Source organism: Nycticebus coucang, chromosome 2 (genome assembly GCF_027406575.1).
Source record: "Nycticebus coucang isolate mNycCou1 chromosome 2, mNycCou1.pri, whole genome shotgun sequence".
Lineage (NCBI taxonomy): Eukaryota > Metazoa > Chordata > Mammalia > Primates > Lorisidae > Nycticebus > Nycticebus coucang.
In genome coordinates this window covers 78,290,816-78,315,359 of record NC_069781.1, presented here as the reverse complement: position 1 = coordinate 78,315,359, position 24,544 = coordinate 78,290,816, and the positions used below count along the sequence as shown (strand labels likewise).

Here is a 24,544-nt window from a genome sequence, read left to right as displayed (position 1 = left end):
GATTAAAATATGTGAACTGAAGCAAAGTCTGAGGTAATTAATACCATGTCTGCTTCCACATCCTTTTAAAAATCAATGATGTCAGATGTTGAAGTCAAAATAAAATTCTTAAATAGCTCCAGACACAAATGACACAGTGGATCATCCGTTATAAAAGCATTGTTTTCCCTAGCCTTCCTCCCGCCTCCCCAAACCAGGGTTTTTATTTCACATTCTTGCCAAAAATATTCAGCTGTAACACTGGAGCAATGTGCCCGACCAGTTGAGTGTGGAGCCCGGGGAGCGAGTTTGGCCTGGCTGTGTTACAGTGTTTTTTGGTCTATTTCCAGTCATGCTGACATTCTGCACATCACTGTTTAGATCTGATCCTGCAAACCAGCACCTAATTAATCAGCCGAAACACAGGAGACCTACAGCGTTCATGAGCAAAATAATAAATATTTTTGGTAGCACTTATTTAATCATAGTGGCAACCTTTCTCAGAACACATAAGAACAACTTTAATTCTGTAATTCACATCACATTTGTAGCTTAACCGTTTTGCTTTAAAGTCCTAAGAAGGAAGAGTCAGGTTAGGAAATGAACCCAGAGCATTCGATTTATATTACCTGATATTTGTTACATGGACTGAAAACTGAGTTTGATTCTCAGCGAGGTTCTCAGCGCCTGGAATCTGAGGAGTGAAGGTGTAGGCCCGTGCTCTGGGCTTTCCATGTGCACCAGGCACGATGGAGTTGCCTACAATCCAGCGTGCATTTCTGTGCCACAAGGAATACGACAAGGTGCTCATTTCAAACTCAATCCGCAAATAATAGGGAACTTGGGTTTGACACTTACCAAAGAGCATATAAATGATCACTTGTATCTGAACCTAATACTGTACTCAAAAGAAGTTGTTCATTTGGGGGCGATGCCTGTGACTCAAAGGAGTAGGGTACTGGCCCCATATACTGGAGGTGGCGGGTTCAAACCTGGCCCTGGCCAAAAACTGCAAAAAAAAAAGAAGTTGTTCATTTGGGGCTCTAAAGCCAGTCTTAATTCAAATTCTTTCTCTACCAGTAGAGCAAGTTGTCTTTGTTCCCTTTCTGGGTTGTGAGGAAGAGTCAGTGAGCCATGGAGTGCAGCATTTGGAGGAGACTGCAGCACTCATGATAAATGCTCAATAAAAGCTGGCTGCTCCTATCACTGAGTACTTCCAGAAATGCAAATGTGGATATAGAACAAATTGCCAAAGAAAAGTTGTACAAACGGCCTTTTGTTTTCAATCTAAATTTTTATCTTTATCGTTCTCCCCTACTCCAATTTTTATGCCTCCCCAAGTAAAAATTTTATCAAAATAATGTATAGACAAAAATGGAAAACATAAAATACCTGCAAGAAATTTTCAGTCCAGAATTATTCAGAATCAGTTCAGAGCTCAAAACAGTGTATTAACAGCCGATCCATGTTGTTCATTTTTCCTAGAGTTGAAGATTTGATAATGGCATCACTTTTTAGTATACAAAAAAGCATTATTTTTAGCAGCATCAAAATACCTAACAGCCCTGTTCATTTTGTTAATTACGACTGGAATGTGCTATCATAACAAATTAACAGTTGAGAAGAGCATACGGTAAAGAATAAAAGCTGCCCTTGTGTATCCGCATGGTAGCCCCTGTGTGCTTGGTGTGTACAGGTGTGCGTGTATGCAGGCTTGTGTTTTAGAAACATACTTTTTAATAATAAAATTTGAATCATACACAGTCTGCTTATGTGTATTTTCACCTTAAAGGTCACAGATATTTTTCCAGGATTTGAGAGACAATGTCTTGGTTTCGATGGCACCAAGATCTGATGGTGACCAGAGGTGTTCTATAAAGTGTATTTTTAATTCCTGGTAGTGTGAGTTTAATATATTTAATATTTTCTTTCATGGGATTAAAAAGTTAAGAGGAAGTAAGTTTTAATAACAAAAAACATCTTGGGGGAAAAAATGTTTATTATTCCTGTAAATCAACTGGTTGTTTTGGTTTGAGGAGTTGGGGTGGGGGAGGGGCAGTTCTCTAGAAGGAAAAAAAATAAGAAAGAGGAGAGAGAAATTCCAGACAACTGTCTCTGAACAAATGTAAACAAAACTGTTAACAGTGGAATCTAACTGCCTGCCACATGATTTATAGAAAATTAATCTCTTATGCTCAATTGCTTTTAAAAATCAGTTTTCAAATTTGCTCTCTTAGTTATGTTGAGTTTGTTAAAAAGTCCATGAACTTGACTTTATCCCTACAACTGTGAAAGTGAGTTTTTAGATAGGTCAGAGCCAAAGCGAAAGCAAGGAAATAAAGTGGTTACAAAATACCATTTCTAGTTAGTTTTCTCCTAATTATAATACACCATTTACTTACCCTGGTACCAAAAAAAAAAAAAAGAAAGGCGCTACAAGAGCATTATAATAACTCAAAATAAGGGCTTCTGGAATCTATAAAAGTCATTCTTCTCCAGACCACCCATCCGATTCAGCTGGGGAACTTTTTACCTAAAATCCATGGGTTCTGTACTACCACTCAATAGGCACAGCTAGGTCTTATTTCAGGGAAATGTTGAAGTAAATGACCCTAGAGCAATGCTTCATGTGCTTTTTATAAAGAAAGTGCCTAATATTCACTTGATTCCCAAAGGGATCAGTAACTTTAAGAAAACTTGAAATAATAGATCTAGTTTATGTTACCCTCAGAAAATTTTTTTTTTTTTTCCAGTTTTTGGCCAGTGCTGGGTTTGAACCTGCCATCTCTGGCATATGGGGTTGGGGCCCTACTCCTTTGAACCACAGGCGCCACCCCCTCAGAAAATCTTTTCAGAAGATTTAAAGTCTATCACCTTTGTGAGCCCTTCAGTTAATACTTGTTTGAAAATCTTGTACTCTTTTAAAGTGTTGCTTTGTCACCTTAAATGGGTACAAGTGAAATGCTAATAGACTGGGGGTGGGGGTTGACAAAATGATGCAAGTTTACTCTGAATGAATCCTCAAGTATCTATGCTAAAGCATGGTGATTGGTGGTTTTGGAGTTTGAGAACTGAAGTGGCTTTGAGGTCGGGGATGTCCAGTCTTTAATGACAAATGTAGAGAGTATATTGGAAGATGCCTACAGTTGTTTATTCTTTGGAGCCGCAAGTCATTCATAGCTCAGGAAAGATGTTTAAAGTCTGCTCTGTTCATACCAGTTGATAGCTGTGCTTTACTTGTCAACTGTATGCAACAAAGAGATGGGAACTATCTGAACCTGGAAGAAGAACCTTAGCTGGATAGGAAAGAGCGCAGAGCACATCTTCCTACCCCAGCTTTATTTAAAGCAGCTTGTTAGCCTGGGCTTTCTGGATCAAGTCTTGGGATGGTATGTAATTAAATGTGGGTGGGGTAGCAGTGAGGGAGACTCTAATTCTTAATCCACTCTAGCTTTTTAATTTCTAAGTGAGTACACACTTTTAGATACAGTCAGGACAGCTGTCTGGTATGTTCCAAGGAAAATATCAGACTGGCCCTGGAAATGACTAACCCTGCAGCTCTGACCATTTAAGGTTTCCATCTCCAGTCTGTGTTTTCTGTTTACGTTGGTGACTCTGCACCAGCATTTGGGCATGGTTCTGCGAGGAGAGCCTAGGAACAGAAAGGGATTGTCCTTTCTCCTCCACCAAAGCTACCTACTTTCCAAAAGTAATATGCTCCAAAAAGGAAGGTGATCCTTCATGAATGAAGAAGAGCATTAAACTAACTCAAAGTCAGGGTTTCTGGAACCCTGCAGGTGTAACAGCTGGAAGGAGCAGAAGGCCTGCAGGCCTGAAGTCTGGAGAGCCAGCCAGCCTGCCTTCCTTCCTCCCTCCCCCTCACAACAGCCTCAAACTATTGGGCTCAAGGAATCTCCTGGCTCAGCCTCCCCCAGTACCTGGGACTATAGGCATGTGCCACCACACTGGCTAATTTTTCTATTTTTAGTAGAGCTAGGATCTTGCTCTTGCTTAGGTTGGAAAGCCCTTTTTCATAATGAAAAACTAGAAGCATTATTTCAAATCCTTTTGGATTCTTGGTTAAATGTTGGGAAAAATACCTAAATGATTGAATCACGTCTGTGATGAATCAAATTTCAGTCCCACCTATTTTTGACAAGTAACTTTAAAATAGATGTTTTTCAAAAATCAAATCAGGATGTCAAGCTGGAAATCTGGCCAGCAACATGGCTAATTAGCTGGCTACATTGTTCATAGCGACTTGTGTTTGCAGAAAGCACTTGGCATTATTAGCAAAAATATGAATTAACATGCTAGAATAGTTAGAATAGTTGACCAGAACAACTTTTATTAGCAAAAATATGAATTAACATGCTAGAATAGTTAGAATAGTTGACCAGAACAACTTTTTAAGAAGAAATTTTTTAACAAATTTAGAAACCTATTACTATGTACCAACACCTAGTACCTATTCTGGATGGATAAATATCGGGCAGTAAACGAAGAGGATAATCTCTTTAAAAACCTGGCAGTTCTAGTTTTCACTCTATTTTTCCTTAAAATAGTTTTCTTTTCACATTTCTAAAGTCAAGGACATAAAGTTTTCATTTTAAGTTACTTGTTTTTCTTTATAGTTTGCCTTAGCTGTTATGATTATCCATATATTAAATGCTAACTGCACGTTGGAATTAGAATTAATGCATCAAAGGTGCTCTTATCTTCTAGAACACTAAGATTTCTGTCGCTTGCTCTCTTTTAGTCATCACTAATCTGGCCAAGTCATAAAATGAGTCTCATGCTTTATTAGCATTTATGGCTATGATACATTTGAGTTCGTGACATAAGACTTTACAGTTGCCCACTCCCCTGTTGACTAACTCCCCAGTTGTGCCTGTGTTAACCACTGTCACCTGGTAGATTTTGAACCTCTAGACCAGAGTGCCAGAATTCTGAAGGTGTTTACTAATTGCTCCTATTGTTTGGGTAGCATTTACTGTTTACAGACTTCTATTATTAGTGGTCCAGGACTGTGAATTAAACCACTAGTGAATTCTGAATTCTTAATCCTTAAGAATTCACATTCATCTAAATTGATGGGTTGAAACCAGAGGGGAGTCTAAACTCTTATTTTCAGTAGACAAGTTTTTTGTATATTGGTTAGTTTAATTCATTGGGTCCCCCTCCTGGCACCACGATAGAATCGCCTGGGGAGATGTTAAAACTGCTAATGCCTGGCCCACCTGCAGAAGTTTTATTGTATCTGTACCATTTTAAAGCCCCACCCCTAATTCAGGTGAGACTAAAGGTGAGGCTGAGACCCTTGAATTTTGCTTTGTTGGCCTCTTTATTTTTCACATTCTGGGCTGCACCTCTTGTTTAGCTCCAGCACAGCAGCCATTTGTTAGAGTTTTGTCATCCTGTGTGGTGCCGTCCACCGCAGGTGTGTGCTTACCAAGTTCAGAGAATTGTTTATGGCCCATGCAGAACCAACCAGAGAGTCGGCACCATCCAAAAAACACGTTCTGGCAATACAGGTGATAGATTCCATCTGATTTGACAAATGAAATCTAATTTGATGTCTACTGATGTTCTTTGCTTTACTAGTTAGCCTCAACAGAATCTTCATGACTTTCGGCTGTATTGCATGGGCACTTACAAAAGGCCTGTTAGTACCCAGCACTGTGCTAAGCCCTGGAGAGGACTCCAGATAGCCTGAAGGCACTCCGGGAGTTTGCATTCTCATTGAGGAGACACACAGGAAACTGAGAAGCGGGGCAAGGCGTATTGTAGTGTGGATAGTAAGTGGTATAGGACAGTGATGGAACAAGAGATCTCTTTGGAATGGTATCATAGAAAAAAAGACTCTAGAGAAAACAGAATTTGGGTCAAGCCTTGAAAAGAGTATAGGTACAATTTAACAGATGAAAGATGGCAAAATTCCAGGCCTAAAACATCCTATGAAGGAAGAGCCCAGGGTTGGGAGTAATTGAGTCACAAGCCCACTGTGAATGGAGTGAAGGAGTAGTTGAATTGAGTGGAAAAATTCCCACAGGCAACACAAGCCCCTCAGGTGCCTGCATGAGGGCCAAGGGGTTGGGCCTTGGTTGGAGAAGCTTTAAAAAGTCCTAGTTTATAAAATGAAGCTGTGGTAAGAAAATTTGTAGTACTGGGTACCTTCTGGTAAGGAAACTATCTGGAAACGTGGTTGGGGGCAGGTAGTTCCTGGGCTGAGAAATGATGTTTTGTGTCTCTATTAGAGAGGTAGTTACACAGGCATATATATTTATGAAACATCATCCAACTTCCATGCATCTAATTGTATATTAATTATACCTCAATGTAAAAGTACTTTATAAAGTTGTGTTTAAAAAAAATGGTAGAGCGACCAGGCATTATGGCTCACACCTGTAATCTAGCACACTGAGAGGCGTGTGTTATTGGCGCCGCGCTAGGGTGGGATTTTTTTTTTTTTTTTTTTTTGGGTTTCGTTTTAGGGTATTCATGGCATTACAGCTGAGCAGCAGTATTGCTCTGCAGCTGTATGCCAGACAGGAAATGGTGATGGAAGAGGGGCCGTCAGGATGCTACTCCTGTGACCCAGTACCAAGGCTAGCATAGTGGCCAGGACGGAGAGGAAAGGGGGGAATGCTGTGGAGTTGGAGTAGCAAGCTTGGCAGGGCCACATGTGGTCACAAGGGAAAAGGTTAAGGGTCAAAGAAGGCTGTGGGGATGAAGTTTAGGGGGCTTGAGTAGTCCATTTTAAATGATGAGCTGCATCATTTTTTAAAGCCCATTTTGTTCAGTCCTAGCATCACACATTCTATACCCATCTCCCTCCTGACAGGAAGTAACATGGAACACACCTGTAAATGTGGAGGCCTGCAGTCGGGAGGGCCATTAAGCACCCAGAGATCGTGGCCTGAGCAGGAGGTGGAGATGACGGACGGAAAGGCCCTCGGCCACCAGGACACCTTCCCCACTGAGGAGTGTACACTGTCTCCAGTGAACCTGACAGATGACCAAATAGCTGCTGGCTTCTACGGTAACTTTTCTCAATCATGGGTAGCAGGATTCTAAGACCAGCATCATCCGCATTCCAACTTAGTATCAGCGCACTTCATACACATACCTTGACCTGAAGAAAAGATCATGTTGTTGTTTGGCAGGCAGACCTAGAATATCTTTATATTAAAGAGTACCAAAGAAAGAAAGCCGAACAATCCCCTGAAGGAAATGTATCTGGCATTGTGAATTATGAAATATCTTAAACAGCATTTCCTCTTTCACATTCTGCCAGGCATAAGCTTTTTCCAGGTTATCACAGCTGAAGAAAAAGAATAATAATAGTAATTCCTATCTTAGTGCCTAAGGGGTTTCTGAGACCCAAATGAGACGTGACATCACTTTAGAAGCAGTAAATCTTGGCACAAATGCCAGTTGTCACTGGTTTTATTATGTCTGGAAGTACTAATTGACTTTTTTCCCGTTTGAAAACTGTTATTAATGGAACTTTGAAATTATTTTCTTAGTATGCACACATTTTCCCCAGTGAATTCTATGCAAGTTTCTCATAGATACGTGCCAAGATCTGTATTTACACATGTGAGACAATAATTATACAGGAAGGAAGATGACATATTCATTTAACTCGTATGGGTATGAGTTATGTTCATTTGACCCCTTGATTCACTTTTCCACAGTATGTACCAATAATGAAAGTACACTGAAGTCCATCATGAAGAAGAAAGACGGTAACAAAGACGCAAATGGCACGAAAAAGAATCTTCAGTTTGTTGGCATTAATGGAGGGTAAGGAGAGACGGTGGTACTAGACTTTAACCTGTCTGTCTCCTTTCTTTAAGTCACATTTTAAGGTTCCTAGTCTAGGAAGCTGCCACATCTTGGTGATGGACGATTCCCTCCTCAGAGGGGTGCATTTGGGCTTCTCTTCTCTCTTGCTACTTTTAAGGATATGTCACTCTCTTAAGGATACCTGATGAAGCTGAGCAATTTACACCACCTCACCTGTGATCTGAAAAAAAAAAAAAAAAAAAAAGAAATTAGTCTTCAAGGAATGCAGCAGGCCTGCACTGTGTTGGCCTGTGTTGGACTTAGCTATATTAGACCTCAGAAATGAGCAGTAAGACTGGGAGCATCACTCAGGGGCCAGTGGTAGTCATCCACTCCTTCCAGGCGGTTGGTTTGGCTTAGCTCTCCACAAAGTTGTAGGGCCTTTCACCTGAATAATGCCTTAGCCATGTCATCATTGCTTCGCCTTTTTTTTTTTTTTTTTTTTTTTTTTTTGAGACAGAGTCTCTGTCACCCAGGGTAGAGTGCTTTGGCATTATAGCTCACAGCAGCCTCAAATTCCTGAGCTCAAGCGATCCTTCTTACCTCAGCCTCCCAAGTACTGGGACTACAGGTGCCTACCACCAGACTCAGCTAATTTTTCTATTTTTAATAGAGACAGGGTCTCACTCTTGCTCGGGCTGGTCTTGAACTACTGTGAGCTCAAGAGATCTACCCGCCTCGGCCTCCCAGAGTGCTAAGATTACAAGCGTGAGGCACCGTACGGCACCGTACCTGGCCATTTCTTTGCTTTCTAAATAGAATGTTTATCTGTTCCTTCTCTTTAGTTGGCCAGGTAAATAGTTAAACCTATAACTGAATCAAAGCAATGAATTGATTAGTAGACATTCAACACCAATGATATATAAAATCAACAAGAATGTCAAAGTACAAAGTTAGCTGAGATAATATTTATACCAAAGTATACCACCAAGATACCATGATGATATATATTTTCTAAATCTTAAAAGTCTTATTGGGTGATGTGGAGGGCATGCACCAGAGAAACTACTTATTATTTAAATTCACCTTGACACTGGGAGAATTAATGGGGCAAAATAGGAAGAGTGGGGGCAAAAATGAAAGAAATCAAAAAATGAGCAACTGTAAATTTTCTCTGGATTTATATGAAGCCAGAGCTGCCATAATTTTAACAAGTAGTATATTTTACCCGTTGGCTATCCATGTTGTCCCTTTTAAGTCAGAATCTATTAAAACCACTAGTCATTTAGGTAGACCTTACTTTGAACTTACCAGTGTACGGTCTAAAACAGCTGGTAGTATTTCTGGAGTCAGCAGCTTTCCCTGCATAAGAATTTCTGTCGCTGGGTCTTTACGGGCACACCTTGCATCTCCTGAAATCCCGATTGCCACCTAGGTATGAAACAACTTCAAGTGATGATTCCAGCTCAGATGAAAGCTCTTCTTCCGAGTCAGATGATGAGTGTGATGTCATTGAATATCCTCCTGAGGAAGAGGAGGAAGAAGACACTCGGGGGATGGCCGAAGGGCACCATGCAGTTAATATTGAAGGTTTCAAGTCTGCCAGGGTGGAAGATGAAATGCAGGTTCAAGAATGTGAACCTGAGAAGGTGGAAATCAGAGAGAGGTGTGGTACATTCCCTTTTCCTCCCCAGCCCTCCCGTGTTTAATGTACTTGGCAATGGTTGGCCACTTCAGAGATTGTGCAGTTATATCTATTTGGTCTTACCTTTTCCTGAGAGGTATGCACATCTGATTGCTATATTAGTAAATACAAGTGCAGAGTGTGGTGGTAACTCTTGGATCGCTTACAATAACAAAGAGAATGGCTCTATATCTAATCACACTTGTTTTCTGAAACCTTAACTTTTTGTTATCTAATTTTACATTTGGAACCACCACTGAAGCTTCCATGTTGAAACATCTCACCTTACATTTAAAAATGTAATTGAATTTTTTTGGAGATCACAGTGTTTTGTAAGATTTCAGATTTTACCATTAGCCATTTATCTTGAGACCAGGTGTATTATTATTACAGGATCATTGTGTGAGTGAGAAACAGTTGTTTGGCCTCAACCACAGTTTCTGTTTACTGTAAAGGTGATACGCATCACTCCCACGTCTGTATGTTGTTGAGCCTCCAGTGTTCAGGAACACCACCAGAGTGGACCTAGGAATGTTACAGTAGCTGAAAGAAAATATCAAACAGTGTGGTTGGCCCCAACATGAACCTAAAGATGTAGTAAGTTTTAAAGACTTAGCAAGTATGGATTGTGTGTTCATAAAGCCAGAGAGATTAGAATGGAAAAAGATGGAACCTTCAGCGTAGTTTCTCCATTGTGTGAGGTATAATAGAACATTTCAGAAAACTTTAATTTAGCAAATGAAAGTTTAACTGTGTTAACATAAGGTAAGTATTTTCAAACAGCTTAATATCTTGTCATTGAGGATGTTTTTTAGTAGCTCAAGATACAATTTCTACAATTTTTTTTGTAGAAAAAAAATTTACAAAATTTTTTTTGTACAAAAAAATTTGTAGACGATATATATGGTTTGGTTTTTCAGTTTAATATTTCGTCTGGTTTTTCAGTTTAATATTTCCTGTGGATTAAGCAAACACTTCTGTGTCACCAAATGTGTATGTCTTAACTGGTCAATATAACAGATGGAGGGTAATTTGGACCCCTTTAACCCCTTAAGAGTAAAAATATATTTAAGAACGTAGAACAAAAGGAGCAAAAAAAATCTCCAAATGTTAGGCCACAACGTCATAAAAGCCAGACTGGGGAAGCCAAAAGTACCCTTACAGAAAGACCATGGGCTCTAGCTGCAGGTAGTGACCCTGCACGGTGCCGTCAATCCTCCAACACCTCAGCGGCATGCCTAGGCTACCTCCAACCAGGCACCTTGCACCATTACCATCTGCCCAGCCTGGCTTGGGGCCACTTGTCTTTTAAAGAATAATAGAGCTTCGATAAAGTGACTTTCCTGTTGTAACTGAGCACGAGCTCTCTATTTTCCCCCCTTTTAGGTACGAGTTAAGTGAAAAGATGTTGTCTGCGTGCAACTTACTGAAAAATAATATAAATGACCCCAAAGCTTTGACCAGCAAAGACATGGTGAGTCTGGCCTAAAGACACTGTCTGCAGTTTGTGCAAGGTGCCGGGTGGACACCACTGCCCGTGAGATCTGCAGCCTGCCTCTGAGCTGTCGTTCTCATGCTTGGCCCCACAACGTGTTGTAGCTTGAGTGGGCAGAGTGAGTGTGGTGCTGCCTCACTTCCTGGGTCCTGCTGTGAGTGTTTCCCTGAGGCCAACCTTTGGACATTCTTTACCCACCCTGTACTTTTCTTGGGGTGGAGGCATATACTTGCAGATAGAAGCGGGGGGGGGGGGGTGCTAATTGCAGTCTGTCATCTTTCTACACATTCCACTTCTGTTTACAGAAACTTACGGTCCTGGGAGGAGCATCCAGATTTTTTTTTTTTTTCCCAGTTAGTGTATGTTTTTGAAAGAAACCTATCTGGGATGAGGTCAGCATTCCTTTTAGTTATGAAACTGTATATTACATTCTGATTTGGAATGTAGGCAGCCACTGTTTTTAAACATAAAAATAACGACACTTGTCTTCTCGCAGTGTGATTCAGAAGCAAATAGCCAAGAGGTTGTGGTTCTCTTGGTGATCATGGATGGCACAACATGGGGCAGCTCAATATTTCTATGCAGTGGTTTATCTGCTGTCATTGCCAAGTGTGACACTCTCACACACTGAGGTTTTTATGTGCGCAGATTCTTTCATAGGCCAGACCAGCCCTCTGGTAGGAAGCTCTGTTATCTTCAGTGCATTGAGAAAATGTAGTTCCAGGACCCCTGTGGATACCAAACTCCATAGAAGCTTAAAGTCCCTTAATATAAAATAATGTAGTATTTACGCCAGGTATGGTGGCTCGCGCCTGTAATCCCAGCACTCTGAGAGGCTAAGGTAGATGGATTGACTGAGCTGGCAGGTTCAAGACCAGCCTGAGCCAGAGCAAGACCTTGTCTCTAAAAATAGCCGGGCGTTGTGGTGGGCACCTGTAGGCCCAGCTACTTGGGAGGCTGAAGCAAGAGAATTGCTTAAGTCCAAGAGTTTGAGATTGCTGTGAGCGTTGACATCTACAAAATGAGATTCTGTCTCCAAAATAAATAAATACTATGTTATTTAATTATTACACATACCCCAGATACTTATAAAACAACATAAATGCTGTATTATTGTTGCCCTGTATTTTTATATGTGTATTATTTTTATTATTTTTTTCTTTTTATTTTTTCGAATGCTTTCTCTCCACGTTGGTTGGTTGAATCATGGATGTAGAACGTGTGGATACAGAGGGTTGGCTGTAGAAACAGAAGTCCTGTTCAAGGAGAAACATAGAACTACATGGCGAAATTCATCCATACAAATTGAAGGCCTGGATATATCTTGGTCACAAATAGTAAAACCATGAAATGTCACCGTAGTGTCAATATTTCCCAGTAGGTTTAACCTGAATTTAAAAACGGCGCTTTAGGACCCCAAATTTTATGGCCATTAGGGTTCTAACAATGCTAGTTTGTGTGGTCTTTAGAAAGGACCTTTTCATTCCTGCAACCCCCAAATTGCCGAGCCTGGTGTTAATGCACACGACACACTCTGTGCTGGTACATTTTTTTGTTGACGGAATTTTCATTCATTGTAAAAGTGTTCAAGGTGGTGTGCTGTGAACAGTAGCAAACACATGTGTGGTCACAATGCCAGGGCCACATAATTTTATCAGGATGCTGATGATTTAAGCAGTAATAGAGTTAGGACAGCCAGAGGACATAATCTCCCTTCTTTCTGTGTGATGACATCAAAGAAATAGAAACGTGAATATGTAAAAAGACGGAGGAGAAGAAAAGAAAAAAATTAAGCTAATTCTTTCAGGACCTTTTCCAAGCAGCCCAAGATATGATTGAATAGTTTAAAAACTAATGATCAGGGGTGGTGCCTATGGCTCAGAGAGTAGGGTGCCAGCCCCATATACCAAGGGTGGCAAGTTCAAACCCAGTCCTGGCCAAACTGCAACAACAAAAAAAAATACAGAAATAAATAAACTTAATTTAAAAAAAAAAACTAATTAAAAAAAACAAACAAACAAAAAAAAACTAATGATCAGGCAGTGCCTGTGGCTCAGAGGAGTAGGGTGCCAGCCCCATATGCCGCAGGTGGTGGGTTCAAACCCAGCCCCGGCCAAAAGCTGCAAAAAAACCCAAAAACCTCATGATTGGGTACTGATGCTTTTGACTTAAAAGTTTTGTGTGGTTCTTTGATGTATTTTTAAACTTTTCTAAAGAGTAAGCACAGCACAAATCAAAGGTAAACTCATAAAAAGAAGGCCCATGAAAAAGGAATTGCAGTCATCCCCAGCACCAATGCACCAGGTCAGCGTGAAGCTTCGTGTGAGCCATGCTTGGCTTGATCATCCCCTAAACAAGCGCCCCATTCACGTGTCCACAGCTTAAGGAAGTCTGAGTGGGGCTGATAACCAGAGGCAGATCCTGATGGGTAATGAGATTAGTCACAGACCTTTCCATGGTTGAACATTTGTACTTGGGATTGAGGTGGCAGTCGGCTTGCTGCACATTTATGGCCCCCAGTGCAGGACAGTGGAGGAGTCAAGGTTGTTCTGGGTAGGAAAGAAGCGCAGTAATTAAGTGTGGGCTAATTAATGTCTTCCTGACTTCTATGAAAATAATTTGTGAGGTCAGTATAGTTACATAACATTAATAGCTTGGTATTAGAATGGAGCCAGGCCTAAGTGTGTTGTTCTTATCACATACACTGTGAAAGGAAGGTATTATCCCCAATTTTCAAATGAGGAAGCTGAGCCAGGGTCAAAGTCATTTCCCTAGGGTCATGCAGTAGCAGAGCCCAGATGTGAACCTGGTCCGCCTGTCTCCAGACCCAGTGCTGTATGTTCTCTTTTATAGAAATCAGAATATGAATGTGGCTTAAAATCAGGAAGGGGTCCCAGTTTGCTGTTTGAAGCTTCTCTTAGAGGTCTGCCTCTCATTAGTTGTTTCTGAGAACAGAGCAGATTGTAACTGCATGTACTTTGACTATAAAAGGCCTTGCTACTTGGGCCTTCAGGCTAGGTCCCAGAAAGGTTTATAAATAGAACAACTGATGGCTGCTTGTTGTTTTGGCAGAGGTTCTGTCTGAACACCCTCCAGCACGAGTGGTTCCGCGTGTCCAGTCAGAAGTCAGCCGTCCCAGCCATGGTGGGGGACTACATAGCTGCCTTTGAGGCCATCTCCCCAGAAGTCCTCCGCTACGTCATCAACATGGCCGATGGTAATGGCAACACAGCCCTCCATTACAGCGTGTCCCACTCCAACTTTGAGATTGTGAAGCTGCTTTTGGATGCTGGTAGGTTGGCTGCCCCCATCTTTTCTCTAACAGCACTTGGGTTACGATTCATCTCACAGAAGCTGGTTGAGCCACTCCTAAATTCTCTTACCACCCTAAAATCCTTTTCTTTGCTTTTCCTCAAGGAGTAGCAAGAATGTTGTTCTTGAGTCATTTGTGGGAGACTTGAAGTCTCCACAAAACTGGGTGATACGGATTCTAGATCTGTTTTGAAAGGTTTGAGGCTATTCTCTCTGCAGTTCCACCAACATTCAAGTGAGGGGTATCCCTGGTGACAAACATGACTCACGTTCCCTCCTGAGCTGAATCATGCAGGCTTGGCTGCTCCTGCTCCCAAAAGGCAGGGTGCTGCTCACAGGCCCAGAGTCATAGCAGTGGTGCTCAGCAACCTCTCAACTTGTCCTTGCTCCACGACCACCATCCTGTGGTCCTGCAGAAGGAGGGTGCTCAAGATAGGGACTACGCAAAGCCACTGTCTGGTAGAATCATCCCCATTCTTACCCCAATATACTATCACTGGGGAACTGGCATAGAGCAAAGGGAGTGTTATTCTTACATCCGGACCATAATGATGAGAATAGTGTAAATTTGCTATCACAGAATGTATGCAGTGCAATGTTACACGTGAAGTGAGCAAGTGAATTTAGAAAGGTCCTTTTGAAAAGTAGTGAGCTTGCTTTAGAATCTTGTTCAAATGGAGCAGTTCAGTGATACACATAGTCCTCAAATCACTTTCATTTCTTTCTTTTTTTTTTTTTTGAGACAGAGTCTCAAGCTATTGCCCTGGGTAGAGTGCTGTGGCGTCACAGCTCACAGCAACCTCAAACTCTTGGGCTTAATTGCCTTAGCCTCCCAAATAGCTGGGACTACAGGCGCCTGCCGCAACATCAGCTATTTTTTTTGTTGTTGTAGTTGTCTTTTTTTTTTTTTACATAAATATTTTATTTTATTTATTATTATTTTTTTTATTGTTGGGGATTCATTGAGGGTACAATAAGCCAGGTTACACTGATTTGTTGTAGTTGTCTTTGTTTTAGCTGGCCCGAGCTAGGTTTGAACCCACCAGCCAGCATCCTACCCACTGAGCTACAGTTGCCGCCTCATTTATTTCTTACTATATATTTTTACTTTTAGTGTGTGACTGGTACAGAATTCACAGTACTGTCAGTCTAATTAATGAAGATACAGTGTGAACACCTAACAGACTATGCAGTAAAACTGTCCAGTTTTTCTGACTTGTCTCTTGGTCCACTGTCCAGTTCTTTTCTACCCTGTTTGGGGGAATTGGGTTTAATGCAGGAAGAAAACCAAGCAGATCTATCCTTTTTTTCTCTTCTAAGTTCGCTTGTTCCCTGTTTTAGTGGCCATATTAGGGTATAACTTTCCATCTCACAGAAAGGAATTTCAAGCCTCCTTCCCTTCAGACTTTCCAGACATTAAACAGAGCTGGTAATAATGTCAGCCCAAGTTGTTGTTCAACAGAGAAGCAGATAATAGCCAGGGAAGCTGGAAACAAGATTACATAGTATTACTCTTGAAAGGAACAATTTCATATACCCTTGGAAAATTAGAATGGATAAAACAGCTTGGCAAATTAAATGATTTTTATTTCATTGTTGGATGGTTTGAGTTAATCACTCCTCTTTATTTACTTAATATTTATTGCTTGCCATTATAGACTGAGATTCTGACTCCCTAAAGTGTGAACCTAGGATGCTTCAGCATCTGTGCAGAACAACAGCCCAGATACTGTGGCGCCTCGAAGAACATGCGGACCACCCATTTCTCCATCACTCAGCCTTTTCTTTTCTATATAAAAATAAGCACTTTCTCTAAAACACTATTGTGTCCTTACTATGCAGTTGTTTGGGATCTTAAGGTACCATAGTACCTTCTCTGCTTATTCCTTTACATTCCAAACATTGTAACTTGGTCACACATAAATGCTACTCTCTAACACTTTCCTGTCATTTCATTGAATTTGCTGGAGGAACTTTTTTATTTATTTATTTTTATTTATTTTTATTTTTTATAGAGACAGAGTCTCACTTTATGGCCCTTGGTAGAGTGCCGTGGCCTCACACAGCTCACAGCAACCTCCAACTCCTGGGCTTAAGCGATTCTCTTGCCTCAGCCTCCCGAGCAGCTGGGACTACAGGCGCCCACCACAATGCCCGGCTATTTTTTGGTTGCAGTTTGGCCAGGGCCGGGTTTGAACCCGCCACCCTCGGTATATGGGGCCTGCGCCTTACCGACTGAGCCATAGGCGCCGCCCTGGAGGAACTTTTAAATGTCTAAAAGTAATTTAGCCTTGAAGACTCCTTCAGAATTACAGGAATAGAAAAGGTCTAGTTTACTGGGTCTGTCCATCCTTGGCTGTTTCTTAGAAGACGCAGTACGTCTGCTCTCAGACCATACATCTAGCGCTACATGTTGTGTGGCTGGAATTCTGCTTCCAAGGACCCCGAATAAGTCAGAGTCACAAACTCGGTCTCAGAATCAGTAGTGTTTGGATAAGTAGACAACACCATGTTCAGTGTCCAGACACAGCCCTTACAAACCCTTCTTTCATCTCTGGCTCTCAGTGTCTGCTTCACTCCAAAGCATTGATTTCCTAAACACAGCTGAATGCCTAGATTCCATACCATTGTTTATTCTCCAAAGCAGCCCTTACTTAGAACTCACAGACCCCAAGCTGTCGCAGTTCAACCTCCAGTTGTAAACAAGCTTTGCTGTAGAAGCTTACTGTCATTTCTGTTGCTTCAGGCCTGATGAATAGAAAAAAAAAAAAAAAAATTTTTTTTTTTTTTTGTTTGCATGAAGTCATCTTCCACATTTCCTCCTAAGTCACTCTCTGACCAACTGGTGTCAGTTCGCTGGGCTCTTGTAAACCCCATACGTCAGTCCCTGTGTACAGCTGCTGTCAGGAGATGGCTGCTCCCTAAGATCCTCCTTTGTTTGCAGATGTGTGTAACGTGGATCACCAGAACAAAGCGGGGTATACCCCCATCATGCTGGCCGCCCTTGCTGCCGTGGAAGCGGAGAAGGATATGCGGGTTGTGGAAGAACTCTTCGCCTGTGGAGACGTGAACGCCAAAGCCAGTCAGGTGAGCACACCTGCTCCCCATGCTCTCCATTGCTGGTCTGACCAGTGGGCAGCACCCAGGCCTGCAGTGATCACTCTGACAGCAGATACCAACACCATGCTTCCTACCACGATGCGTTCGCTCGCTGGCCCACCCGAGTCCATGCGCTGCCTGGTACCCTTGCTGACCAAACCCACCCGTGAACTACAGGCTTATATTTTACATTGGAAACTTTTCCCTCCCTTGCCTTGCCTTTCTCTGTTTGCAGTTTGCGTGGACATGGTGTAAGTCTGCCTGCACATAAGCGACTGGGAGTCCCTATGTATGCCCAGCATCTGTTGCTTTCCGTTTCCCTGTTGAAGTGTCTACATGCCAGGCACAGTGTCCCGAGTGCAGATGTGTTCACAACTTGACTTTTATACACCTTCTGAACTCCCCAGCTCCTTACTCTGATGAGACAGATCCTCTATGCTAAAGTGAAAATTGACTTCTTTATGATCTTACTTGGCTCACAAGAAACTAGTTTCTCCATGCCTGTCCCCACCCAACCCTTAGTCATCCCATGTCCAGTTTTCCCTTCTGTCATCACTCTCTGCCCCTCCCCCAGCTCAGTCCTACCACCGGCCCCCTCCAGCAGCTCAGTATGTACTTCTGAAGTCCACTGTCTTTCCTTCCTGTAGGCAGGGCAGACGGCCCTCATGCTGGCGGTCAGTCACGGGCGGATAGACATGGTGAAGGGCCTGCTGGCCTGTGGGGCTGACGTCAACATCCAGGATGACGAGGGCTCCACGGCCCTCATGTGTGCCAGTGAGCATGGGCACGTGGAGATCGTGAAGCTGCTGCTGGCCCAGCCGGGCTGCAACGGCCACCTGGAGGACAACGTAAGCTGTCTCCTTTGGGCCTCCTTGGGAGAGGAATGAATCCTGTCCTCTCCTTTATTGTCATGGATTTGTGTTGCCATCCACGCCACCTCCCTTCACCACCCAGCCTGCACACTTATTATTATGTGTGAACCAATACTCCCATTAACTGAAGCCAAATTCAGAGTGATAAACAGGGCTCACCCGAGTTTCATAAAAGGAACAAGGGCTTTAATAGGCGTGTACGTAAACTACTACACTGACGGTGAACAGACTTACGCTACAGGTCAGCTCAGTGTAGGTGACCTCTGGTAAGTCCACCAAGAAGGGAAGGCAGCAGGGTCCTTGGTCTAGTTGGAAATCCGGTTTATCAGTCCTTAGAAAAATGGGTTATTAGATGACAGAAACCAGTGCCTGTCCTAGTGAAACACTTTCCACCTGAGTGCAGTGATAGCAGGGGATCCACTGTAGCCCACTGTAGCCCATCAAAGTGAATGACTTGGGACATGTGACAAGCTAAAGCATCCAGAGAGTCTCAGCTTTCCTTCAAAGCACATTTTCCCATTTCTGCTCAGTCTGTTTCTATCATCATTGCTCTAATCGCCTCTCCCATTTCCCTCATCTCCTCGTCCATATTCCCAGGTAAGCCCTTGGCTGGGGAAAGAGGACACTTCTGGGTGTCTCCAGGCCAAAGAGGAGGAACACCCATAGGCACAAGGCCCGGGAACTAGCATTCGAGTGGTGAAAGAGCTTAAGGTCACTGAATGGAGAGGGTTGGTTCTGTTTTTGAAAGTTCATCTCAGTGGAGCATGGGTTTGGACCAGAGCTTTATTTAGGTCAAAACACCAGAAAGTTAAAGAAAAAGTATCCTCCTTGGCTCTAAACTTCAGATCCCTCTGGGCCCAAACCAGCAAGAACAGCAAACCAGTGGGAGCTTGAGAGGCCTGAAGGGTTGACTTCTTCGCAGTTTCAGCTCCCTCCACAGGCAAGATAGCTGCTGGCACCACATCCCTTCAAGCTCCCTTTGAAGGGAGGGAGACTTTTTAACTTCTCTTTCCTCAGGGATAGCTTATGCTAGATGAGTTTTGGTTTTTGTTTGCTTTCACTTACGTTCTCTTCAACATAAACTAGCTTGTGGATATAGTAGTAGGCCGTAGAGCCTCTGGGTACAGTGGCTCCTGCTTGTAATCCCAGTACTCTGGAAGGCCAAGACAGGTGGACCACTTGAGCTTAGGAGTTCAAGACCAGCCTGAGCAAGAGTAAGACCCCATCTCTACTAAAAATAGAAAAAATTAGCCAGGCATTGTGGCAGGTGCCTGTAGTCCCAGCTACTCAAGAGGCTGAGGCAAATAAAGCTCTTTGGACCAGAGACTGAGCTTTCTGTGAGCTATGATGACGCCAGGGCACAGAGTGAGACTGTCTCAAATTTAAAAAAAGCCTTAGAGCCACAGTAATACCCAGAAATCCTGGCCACCTCAGCCACTTGCCTACTTCTCATCCATAAAGAAGTAGAGAACATCATCTGGCCTCCATGAGAAAAGTAAGAACCCACAGTGCAGGCGGGAAGGACCATCTGGTTAAACCACATGCAAATTATTTCCTGCTACTGCTGACAAAAGGGGAGTCCCTATTTCAAGACTAGACAGAAAATAAGTTGTGCTGCTCTTTGCCCTGGTACTCTTTGTATCCATCTAAATTCCTACACGGTCTTTACACTCTGTGGTGTTTCTCTTTACTTACTGCAAGCCACCGAGATTGAATGCTGACATGTAGGTGTTACCTGCAGCATTAAACAGTGAGGTGGCTAAGGGCTGTAGGGTCACAGCTCCCTCTCCAAGAGCAGAGTTAAAGAGATAGTCTGGCAAATTGCAGGGCCTCTGAACACACACCATGGTACTTGCCTGATCGTTTGTAATTATAAGAAAAAAAGAAAGTCAGTTATGTTTCTACCCGTCTTCTCCTTCTGTTCCCTTCTGGTGGGCAGAAATGGTTGAGGCAGAGTTCTTCGTGGGCAGCCTGCAATTTTTGAGGTTCCACAGTGTACAGACCTCCGTGCTAGTACCGTGAGGCAAAGACACAGGGAAGGGGGTGATTCTCTCTCCTCTTGACTGAGATTTCCTGAGGTGGAGCCTGCCTCATTCATCTTCACATCCTCAGGCCCCACACCTTAGAGGTTCAGAAAAGTTTCCTGAAGGAACGAACAAATGGCTGTCTTTGGGGAACCGCATCAATGCTGGAGAGTGTTTTGTTACCTTTTGGCTGTCTGTAAGTTTGAGAAACCCAACCTGGTTTGTTCTTTCTGTCTTATCTTAAGGATGGCAGCACCGCGCTCTCGATAGCCCTGGAAGCAGGACACAAGGACATCGCTGTTCTTCTCTATGCCCACGTCAACTTCGCAAAGGCCCCGTCTCCGGTCAGTGTTGTGCATTTGGCATTCGTAAATAGGCTGAAGTCCAGCAGGCTGGCAGACCCTCCATCCTCCGGGAATTGACAGGAGACATGGGGGGTTTTGTATTGATTCTAAAAATGGAAGTTTTGATATGGAGTTTAAGAGTTCATTGGTCTGCCCCACCCTGAAGGCCAGGAGAGCTAATATTTAGCAGAGACTGGGGCCTGCTTGCCTGAACATTTTCCTTACATCCTCCCATGGAGGTTTTTATTCTGTGCAGAATTATCCAAATCACACCCCGAGCCCAGGGATTCATATCACCATGGGTCTTGGCTTTCTTCCTACAGCAGACGGTGGGCAGCCTGTAGTCTGGAGCTTGCTCTGAGTGGGCAGTTGACTTGGATATGGCATTGCTGGGCCTGGCTGACCTTGGAGCCAAGTCTGCTGCTGTGGATATCTGTTCTCTGGTCTCAGCCAGAGCTTTCAAGGCTCTGGCTCACAGGTGGTTGTTGGCTGTGAGGGACGGTGCTTTTATGTCACAGGGAGCACATCTGCTGAGGATACTTATTAATCCCCAATTTTTTTCCTTTCCTGGTATCTAGGGCACCCCTAGGCTTGGAAGGAAGACGTCTCCCGGTCCCACCCACCGAGGTTCATTTGATTGATTACATGCAAATAGCTCTCAATTTACAGGCCACCATTAAGCTGCTAATTGTTCCTGTTGGGTTGACAGATACTGAATGTATATGTATTGTGCCTGAGCTCACCAGCAAACAGAAGCATAAAGCTGAGGGCTAAAGGCTGAAGCTTTCACAGGGCAGAGACTGCCAGCCTGGGCCACACACCTCCTTTCAGGCCATCTTCTCTCTGTGTAGGGCACACTTTAACCCACTCTCTGCTGCTGTCGAGTCTCTGCTCCGTTATGTACAGTGGTAGGAAACTGTAACCTGATCTGAAAGGGCGCCGCCTCCTCTCTACTTGCTCCTCCCCCTCCCACCACCACTAAAGAAATGTAAGGTTCTCATTGGCATCATGTCTTAAAATTTTCCACAAATATTTGTATTTACAAAATGCAGAACCATTGGAAATCTCTTCCAAAATTCCATTCCAGGGTGGTTTTGTTGATGTTCCTTTTGTCTTTATTATTAAAATAAGGAAATTGAGATGGTTTTGACTGTCAGCAACTTGAGCCTGGACTGGTAGTTCCTGATTTAAGTATAGAAAATAGAACTCCCAAAAAGTATAAAACTTACAGCAGGAAGTATTTTTAGTTGGATGTATTATATGACTTTTTATATAAAAGGTATCTATATTAAATCGACACAGTATTTTCAACTTTTATATTCTATAGTAATTAAAGACGTGAAGAACGATGTAACATTACCATATTTTTATTAATACTTGCACAACCCTGTCTGTATCTGTTGGTAAAGGTTGGATTGTGTTAGAGGAATTGGCTATATATTTGCCTCTAGAGAAACATAGTGTAGTTCTCTATGTATTTATGGATTGATTCCTTTATACCATGTCACATTTACTTTGGTCTTATATGTATTTAAATGTTTGAAGTGCCTTAGACTCTTGCCATATTTCCAAAATAAAATTTCATTAAGCCCCTTTCCTTGTCCTTGCTTCATCACCGACAGCTGTCTGCCCTGATCCTGGTGACTTACAGCAAACACTGATGGATGGACTGAGCAGGGAGGGCAAGTCCACTGGTCTTGGACTCTGGGCTCCAATAGGGAGGCGGTGTCTTCTGAGAGCACCTGTCCATCTCCATAGCTCAGCTCATGACTCAGGTGGCAAGTCAGGGGGCTAAAATCAGACAGATAAGCTCTCACGGGAGCCTCTGAGTTGGCTCTTAGGTGCAAAAGTAATGTTGGACTCGAATTTTGGATCCACCTGCTGGGTGACTGGTTGAGATGTATAGCAATAAGGAGAGATGAAGCTGGACAGACTTTTTATTTCAGCATTCTGTTAGCTAGACAGCCCGTTTTCAAGCTCTTTTTGAAAAGTAAAGGTAGTTGGGAATGAAGAAGCATGACAGCCAAAATTCAGACTGAAGTGTTTTGGCACTGTTACTGATGGTGAGTTTTAACTAAAGCCATTTAGGAGGGCCTGATGCATTGGAGAAATACCTTTAAAACTTTTCTTTTCCTCCTTCCTTCCCTCTTTTTAAAAAATTAAACATCAGGCTGGGCACAGTGGCTCACCCCTAAGATCCTAGTACTCTGGGAGGCTGAGGTGGGTTGCTTGAGCTGGGGAGTTGGAGACCAGCCAGAGCAAGAGTGAAACCCTGCCTCTTCAAAAAACAGAAAAACTAGCCGGGCACCGTGGCTGGTGCCTATAGTCCCAACTACTCAGCAGGCTGAGGCAAGAGGATCGCTTGAGCCTAGGAGTTTGAGGTTGCTGTGAGCTGTGATGCCACACATTCTACCTAGGACAACAAAATGAAAGTCTCTAAAAAAAAAGATAATATCGAGCTCAAGAAAAATGCCAGTCTTTTCCAATAGATACTTCACTTTTTTTTTTTTTTTTTTTTTTTTTTTGAGACAGAGTCTTACTATGTCGCCCTCGGTAGAGTGTCATGGCGTCACAGCTCACAGCAACCTCAAACTTGGGCTCAGGAGATTCTCTTGCCTTAGCCTCCCGGGTAGCTGGGACCACAGGCGCCTGCCACAACGCCTGATCATTTTTTTTTTGTGGGTGGGGGTTGCAGTTGTCATTATTTAGCAAGCCAGGCCAGGCTGGAACTCACCACCTTCGGTGTATGTGGCTGGCAACTTACTCACTGAGCTATAGGTACTGAGCCTAGGTATTTCCTCTTAATGCCTGTTTCCCAGAGTTGAAGTTTGCATCCTTCAGAGAAGAGCTTGGGGAGTAGCAGATCTGGGCACTGATGGGCAGCTCTCTCAGGACTACAAATGACCGTCCTCTGCCGTGAACTGTGAAAGTGAGGTCACAGCTACCTGGAGTCATAAGCCCCTTTCCCTCCCAGGACTGATCCTTTAGCTCTGGGATTCCAGCTAAATTTTGGTTCACGCAGGTTATTCATGCCCAAATTCCTCCACATTCAAAATGGTGCAATAAATTAAAGCGCAGAATGTGTGTTTGTGAAGAGAAGCACAGCCCGGGTGTCGTCTGCCCCTTAGCAGCACAACATGCCTTTTGAGCAAAGAGGATTGTATCTCAGGTGGATTGTGGGCCTGAGAATTTTCTTTGTTCCACTGGAGAATGGAAAGGCATTAATATAAATGCATGAGAAAATGAATCTCTGTGTTTGAGTGCTGCCCTTCAGGTTTCTTGTGCTAAATTGTGAAAAAGAAAACAAATCTTGTTTTATCTTAGAATGAGGTCTTACACAGTATCTAACCTCTGGTAACGCATGCTGGCTCCTGCCTTGTTTGCTTTAATAACTCTGGGCACTTAGAATGCTTTTTATCTTGGGATCTTGGCACACTATATAAATAAGCCTGATTATCCCATTGGTACAGCTACGATTTATTACGACTCCACACAGGGATTTGTGACAGGAGGATTGGGCAAGGTCCCCACATGAAGCTGGCATAGGGCTGGGGACTCCTGATTGTATTTTTCAGCTTTAAGTTAATAGAAGGCTAAACCCTTAGGTGACAGTGAGACAATTTCCAGGAAAGTTGAGAAGTTGAGCGGCTGGAGGTTGGAATCACCCCAAGACAACAGGAACCAAGCAGTGGGACCCTGGAGAGTTTAATGTTAAAGTAAAACTCACAATGTGCCCTGCCACTATTACAACCAAGGTGACAACTAAACCTCTCAACTTGTCACTTATAGAGGTGGAGAGTTGAGGAAGGTGCTTTGGAAAAATTCACTGGAAACACCAAAATACATGAAGTGATGAGCCCTTTCCTGTAAGTTACCAATACTCTGAAAACAATTTTATCACTGATTTTTGTAACACTGCAGGTACATGGCAATCCTTGCAGACA

General features: G+C 42.9%; 1 protein-coding gene across 9 annotated transcripts in view; it reads left to right on the top strand.

Moving 5' to 3' along the window:
- The window catches only part of KANK1 (KN motif and ankyrin repeat domains 1), a 217,061-nt gene extending 194,868 nt beyond the window's left edge, over positions 1 to 22,193 (top strand). For 6 of the 9 annotated variants that reach the window (XM_053574287.1, XM_053574293.1, XM_053574344.1 and 3 more), the window contains 8 exons: positions 6,824 to 7,021; positions 7,680 to 7,788; positions 9,206 to 9,436; positions 10,841 to 10,928; positions 14,022 to 14,241; positions 17,206 to 17,348; positions 18,008 to 18,208; positions 20,502 to 22,193. In XM_053574287.1, coding sequence (XP_053430262.1) covers positions 6,824 to 7,021; positions 7,680 to 7,788; positions 9,206 to 9,436; positions 10,841 to 10,928; positions 14,022 to 14,241; positions 17,206 to 17,348; positions 18,008 to 18,208; positions 20,502 to 20,678 — 1,367 coding nt within the window. In that variant the 3' untranslated portion in view covers positions 20,679 to 22,193. The remainder of the gene's footprint in view (positions 1 to 6,823; positions 7,022 to 7,679; positions 7,789 to 9,205; positions 9,437 to 10,840; positions 10,929 to 14,021; positions 14,242 to 17,205; positions 17,349 to 18,007; positions 18,209 to 20,501) is intronic. The other 3 variants (XM_053574300.1, XM_053574315.1, XM_053574307.1) reach the window with 3 other exon arrangements.
- Positions 22,194 to 24,544: the final 2,351 nt, after the last annotated feature.